Source organism: Gymnogyps californianus, chromosome 15 (assembly GCF_018139145.2).
Source record: "Gymnogyps californianus isolate 813 chromosome 15, ASM1813914v2, whole genome shotgun sequence".
NCBI lineage: Eukaryota > Metazoa > Chordata > Aves > Accipitriformes > Cathartidae > Gymnogyps > Gymnogyps californianus.
Window position 1 is genome coordinate 6,249,312 of NC_059485.1, and position 6,598 is coordinate 6,255,909.

Here is a 6,598-nt window from a genome sequence, read left to right on the forward strand (position 1 = left end):
CACCAGGCCCTGTGCAGAGGCACCCCAGGAGGTCCATGCATGGGGCAGTGGCTTTGGGGACAGTGGGACTTTCCCTTTTCTTGCCTGGCTTTTTTCTCAGCTCATCTTGTGGCATCTCATGCCAAGGGACGTGGACCATGGCTGCCAGGACTGCGCCCTATCTTGGAGGGAGGGCAAGGAGGCTGGAAGGTGCTCAGCAGCACGGACATTGGTTCATCACCCAAGGAGCCATCTGGAGCTCTCTGAGACCCATGGCGAGGCCCCAACTATGGGGTACGGGGTGCTGCATGTGCAGGTACCTCCCTTGGAGATACCTTGGAGATGGAAGGGCCTAGACCTTTTCTAACCCTCCTTTTCTCCAACTGCAGAGAGTTTGCCTCTAGGAAGTGTTTAATTTAGAAAGGCCAGCGCTGCTGTATCACATTTCCTGTGTCGGTCTCTGTTGGTTTATGACCAGTGAAATCCTGGTGTGAAAACAGAATCAGGCTTTGATTTCATCTGCCCCTGCTGTTTTATTCCACTAACAACTTTGCATTTCTATAGCGGCTTTTATTCTAGGAGCTAAACGGGCTTCACAGACAGGCAATTAATTAATTGAGCCTCCCCAACCAGCCTACACCCTCAACAGCACAAGGAAGCATTTTGTAGAGGAGGAAACAGAGGCAGAGAGGAGCAAAATGACTCGCCCCAGGTAAAGAGACGAAGTCGCTGCTGACGTGCTGCTGCCTCCACAGCGAGGCGTTACGCTCTGCTGGTTGTGCCATTGCTCCTGGCTGCTGTGGAGATGGTCACGATGTCATTTCCAAACTGGTGTGGGAACTGGTCTCAATGGGGAGAGTGATTGAGGAAGGTCTTTCGGTATCTATCAGTGACTGCCATCGCTGGAGCGTGTGAGCTGAAATTAACTCATGAACTGCCACCACCTTTTACCATCCCAGCCTCTTGCTGAGGAATCCCCTGAGACCATGAAGCAGTGCCAGGAGGCCCCGCTACCGTTTCCCCTATCCATCCTTGCTGATCAACTCCTCTTTCTCCAGGAGGCACTCAGGGTTTGCAAGGGAAGGTGGTTTCGGCTGAAGGGTTTGCTTTGGTCCAGGTGCTACAGCTGAGATTTGGGGAGGGACCCACCACGATGTCACGAAACAAGAGAGGGGTGATTCTCAGCTCCCCTTTCCAGGTCCTGCCCACTGACTGGTGAGCAAGATGCAGCTCCGGGAAGCTGCATGCTGCGGGCAGGATCTGGGGCACCTGGAGGAGGTGGAGAAATGTGCCTTTGCTCATGCAGAGTGAATATGTTCCGGGGGAAATTGCCTCCCTTTTATTATGAAACCCTGCTAATGGTTTGTTGTCTACACAAATAACCACAGGGAATGAACTCGTGCACTTCCCAGCCTGCTCTGTGTCTTCCTGGCTCAGCTCCTTTCTGAACAAACATAACCTTTTGCAAGAATACCTGTCAAAATCGCTTTGAAATATTGAAATAACAGGATGGGATATCGTTCGCTTCTGGGCCCTAGTGCTCATCCATCAGGACTCAGGATGTCCATCCAAAGAGACTCGTGAGCAGGATGCAAGGGAAAAACTCTGGCAAGCAGCAGGGCCCCAAAGGGCTGCATTTGGGGAGCTTATCACCTCACTGAGCTGGCTCGCTGGGCTCCCACACACTCACCGGGGGAGCAAAGCAGCTCCCTGACCCTCGTGTGGCCCCCGCTTTGTCTCGGTCATGGGGTGAGACATGGGGGCTTGCGACTCAGCTGGAGCTAATCAGGGCAAAATTGTGTCCTTCGGCCACCAGCATGGCCTGGGACTGCCTTCATGGCCTCAATGCCTCCCTCCTCCTCCTCCTCACCCCATGAGCAGGGCATCATCTGTCAGTATTTTAGAGATGGGGCAAAAAGCTATTGAGTCTTGGATAGGCATTGGAGACCAATGGTTGAAGGGCATGTGGCTGCTTGGGTGGACACGAGACATGAACACAGGGCCGCCCCCTTCCCTTCCAGGCTCAGAGTCCCAAGGGCCGTTCAGGGGCTCCCCAGGGTGTCCATCTCCAAAGCCACTCATGTGAAATGGGAGTCAAACTGCCCCGTGGGCAGCACCAGGGCTGCAGGCAGGAGGTGCTGCACTCCCTGCCTGAGGCTGTGGCTGCGTTTGGGGTTGTCCATGGGGGAGCTGCCGGACGTGCGGTGGTGTGCGGTGGTGTGCGGTGGTGGGAGTCCCAGGAGTGAGGGGTAGGATTCCTGGGCCAGGGCCTGTGCCTACTGTAATAGCTCAATACGGGCAAGTTGTACATGCTTAGTGTCTTCTCCCTCAGCAAAAATCACCCCTCAATGATGTCCTTCTCTGGAGAGCGGCAAGAGGCTTTCTGCTCTAACTCATTGCTGGCTCCCCATCTTGAAAGGTAAGGGGATAACCCACCCCTCAGTGGCTGGCCCCAAGGGTCACCGCTCTCCAGATATGTCTGTTTAGAGGGAGAGACCGATACCTTTTAATTTGCAGGAGAAATCCCATTGCATGGTGGCACCTGCTCAACCAAGAACCCTTCACTTCTCATCCCCTTCCCTGTTCCTGGTGGTGATGGTCTCCCACCTGGAGTAAGGTGGGGGACTCCGCTTTTCTGGATACGTGCCTTTGTTGTCAATGTACTTGGAAGTGATGAGAACTTGGACACAGACAATTGTTGGGAGAAATCAAAACCAAACACCTAGAAACCCAAGCACTCCCTCCTCCTCCAAAAAATATCCCATCAACCAACCAACCAACCAACCAACCAACCAACCACCAACCAACCACCAAAAGAGTCTTTCAAACCAAACTCCATCTCCTTCTCTAAAATCCGTGATTGAAACCTGGTACAAACAGGTGAATATATATATATATATTTTTTTAGTAGATGTAGTATTGGGGTTTTTTTTTCCTCCTCTCTCTTTCTCATTATACAGCAAACATTGCAAATATAGAAATTTTCTCTGTACAATTAATGACTTCAGTTTACAATACAATGTGTGGTAAAACCTCTCAGTGAGTGAAAATGTGAACGGGCCTTCAACCGGGTAAAAGTCTAAACTGGAAGACTCCGTTTGCAAAAACAGCCCAAAGGATGGATCTCCTGGTCTCTTTTTGGTTTTTGTTGCTGTTTTTGTTGCTGTTGATTTTGGAAGGGAAGGAAGGAAGAACACAAACTGTTCACAAAGAATCCACAAAATCACGGAATAGGGACTCATGCAATGCAATATTGGGAAATGCCAGACCTCAGCTCTCTGCCCGCTCTTTCTCTTTCTTTTTATATTCAATTTTTTCTTTTTTCTTATTTTTTTAAAAAAAATCAAATGAAACAAAACCTTTTTTTTTTCACTCCACAGTTTGTTTGTTTTGTAAAGTTTGTGTTCAATTTTGGTGCGTCTCACCAATGTGAGGACATTTTAATATCTCACTTTATATATTATATAGAATATTTATAGATTTTCATAATTTGTTCTCTCTTTTATTTTTATTGATTTTTTTTTTTAATTTTATTTTGTTTCAAAGACAGTCTAAATAAAAATAGCTGCTGCGGATTTCTTTTGGTCCAGTTAGTGTGTTAAGTCACGAGTTGTGTGAGGACTCAGGACTTTTGCTGGGCAGAGACGCCCTTCCAGTAGTCTAAGATGTCATGAAGATCCTCATCTTTGGCAAACTGGACCTTTTTGCGTAGGGCATGGCCGGCTGCCATATACTCCTCCTCGTCTTTGTGCCGCTTGCGGTTGAGTTTGAAGCGCTCCCAGATGCTGTGCGATGGTTTGCAGGTGTACTCTGGGCTGGAGGTGTAGCTCAGGTTGTGATATTGAGGCGAGAGCTGGGAATAGGCCAGGTCTCTGGGGCGAGGACGGGTCAGAGGCTCCAGGATGGAGGGCTTTCGCCCCGCCATGCTGTCGTGCTGCTCCCCTTGGTGCGAGCTGGGGTACGAGTGCCGGTGTTCACTGTACTGACGGATCTTCTCCGCCTCTGCCCGCAGGATGGCCGCAGCCGGTGTCACAGTGAGGATGGTGTCGGTGGTGGGGGACGTCTTCTCGATGTATTTGGCTTCTGATTTGTGGCCCGATCCCTCAGAGCGGTAGGACCTGGGGCTCCGTATGGAGCCACTGGAAGAAGTGCTGGAGCGTTTGGGGGCCGCCTCCATGCTGTGGTGTCGCTGGAGAGGGTGGTTGTAGCTTTCCTTGTAGACAGGGGAGAGGAATCCATGCTTGCTGGGGATCTGCTCTGATAACAGCACCAGCTGAGGCTCCACTGTGGAGACTGCCCCTGATTTCACCCCTTGGAAGGAGGTGGACTCAGATTTCAAGGCATCGATGCAGTTGTTGATGATCTGGTTCACTTTGTCCACCTCCTTGGCAATGGTGGAGATCTCAGCCACAGAGCTCTGGGTGTCCGGCGGCAGGGACAGCTCACAGTCTCGCCTCTCAGGTTGCTCACCTGTCCTCACCTCCATGTAGTTGCCCTTGGTGGCCTTGGGGGTCTCGCTGCTGTCAATCAGCTTGTACTGCTCGACCTCGCCAGCAGAAGGCAGGTAGGGGATGCGGGTCACCGTCTCCCCGCCCAGCATCTGTCCCTGGGACAGCTGGGTGATGCTGGTGGTCTCCATTTCTGGCCCATATTTCAGCTCGATGATGGTCTTCTTCATGCTGCCGGCAGCCTTTTTGTGCTTCTCCTCCTGCTGGCGCCTCTTCCGGAGACAGTAATACACAACGCCCAGGACAATCACCATGCCAAAGAGACAGCCCAGGATTGTCATGATATAATGAGTGGCAGTGGAAGGGGTGGGCACCGGCTCCTTGCGGTTGGGTCTGGTGGGTGTGATAGTGACGCAGGTGTGGTTGTACTTGGAGTATTGGTGGACAGAGACTACACAGTAGGTGTAATCTCTTTGTGCTACTAGGTTGCTCACGGTGATGTTCTCCTCCTTCTTCCTGAGCTTGGTGATCATGGAGGAGAAGCCGTTTTCAAACTGGGAGAGGATGTACATCTTGCTGAAGGGGTAGGGGATCTGCACGGTGAGGACGGCTGAGTTGTGGTTGAGGTGCTTCACCTGGATGTTGGGGCGCACCTCCGTTTCACCGATGGGTGTGAAGAGGGAGAACTGTGGGGTCGTGCCGTCACCAGAGGAGCAATCCTCCTCAGAGCAGGGGCTTTCGGAGGGCACCGTGGTCACCTGGTACCTGGGAGGGATAAAACGAGGGATCACAGTGTAGGAGCCACCGGTGCAAAGGGAAGAGAGCATGCTCAGAGCATTGCGGTAGCCAGTCCGGCCTTGGCCTAACAAGTAGTAGCCTGTGTAGTCGGGTGGGGAGTCGCACTGCATCCGGTCATACGTGCGTGTCATGTTGGTGAAAGCCTCCAGCCATTGCAGGAAGCCGAGGAGCTCACAGGAGCAGTAGAAAGGGTTACTGTAGAGTTCACAGACAGAGAGCTTGTTTAGGCCCCGAAAAGTGTTGCTGTCGAGTCTCTGGATCCTGTTCATGGACAGGTCAATGTTCACTATGTTGGGGCACTCCCAGAAGGCATTGGGCGTGACGGACTCGATGAGGTTGGCCTGGAGATAGAGGTACTCCAGCTTCCCCAGGCCCCGGAGGATGCCCTCGGTGAGGTTCCTCAGTCGGTTGTAACCCAGCTGCAGCACCTGGAGGTTGAACTGTCCTGAAAAGGCACCGTCCTCGATGTAGGAGATCTCGTTCTTTGTCAGGTTGAGGTATGTCAGGTTGCCGAAGCGGCTGAGCGAGGCATACTGCACGCTCTTGATCTTGTTGTCGTTCAGCCGCAAGTCCACGATGGTGCTGTTGATTTGCTGGGGGATGGACTCGTAGGGGGGCTGGTTTTGGCTGCAGATGGCCAACCAGACGAAGCCCTTGTCCCCCTCGATGAGCCAGCAGTCTGCCCGCACCCCGACGGCGTGCAGGAGAGAGACGGCTGCCACGCACACGCAGAGGGCTGACGTCGCGGCCCACCGGTGACCTGCCATCTGGAAGGGCGGTGCGGAGAAGGGGTTCCTGGTCTGCCAGAAGCGGGGAGCAGGACAGGGGCTGGGAAGACGTGGGCTAGTGCTTCTTCGGCAGCTTCGCTTGCCTCTCCCTTCTCCTCATGGCTTGGAGATGGAAGGGAAGTGTCCGTGGAGAAAGCGGACCTCTGTGCCCACGGTACTCTGCAGCCACCGGCCGGGGGCTACTACCAAGGCCTGGGTGGCTGAGGCTGGTCCCACATCACCAGGTCTGTGGCATCTCGGGGAGGGAGTCATGAAGTTAGGTGCCCGTGTGGAGGAGTCCCTCTGGCTTAGAGACAAGCGTTCCTCTCACTTTTTATAGTACATCTCCTTGTTTTCTTTTTGCTGCCCATCGCGACACTGGTCCCCATCTCCACGTGCTTCCGTGGGTCTGGCTGTTCCCGCTCGGTCCCTCGGCTCACCTGCTCAAAACAAAACACAAGCACAAACTAAACACAAAGGAAAGACAGTTAGCGTTTAGAGGTGTTGGAGATGCATCCAACTCCCTCTTAATGTTAGGCACTTGCCCTCTAACTCTGGCTACCACTTTTCAAGGAGCCTTTGGTTTATTTGGGTGCTGCCACCAGT

The 6,598-nt window shown here is 52.8% G+C and overlaps 1 protein-coding gene across 1 annotated transcript; it reads right to left on the minus strand.

Annotated features, from left to right (window-relative positions):
• Window positions 1-3,589: 3,589 nt before the first annotated feature.
• ELFN1 (extracellular leucine rich repeat and fibronectin type III domain containing 1) lies at window positions 3,590-5,998 on the minus strand. Its single transcript, XM_050905944.1, has one exon. It carries the CDS (start codon window positions 5,990-5,992, stop codon window positions 3,602-3,604), a length of 2,391 nt encoding a protein of 796 aa, XP_050761901.1. The 5' UTR covers window positions 5,993-5,998; the 3' UTR covers window positions 3,590-3,601.
• Window positions 5,999-6,598: the final 600 nt, after the last annotated feature.

Excerpts from the sequence above, each read along its gene's own strand:
- ELFN1 (XM_050905944.1), bottom strand. The coding sequence starts at position 5,992 with ATGGCAGGTCACCGGTGGGCCGCGACGTCAGCCCTCTGCGTGTGCGTG.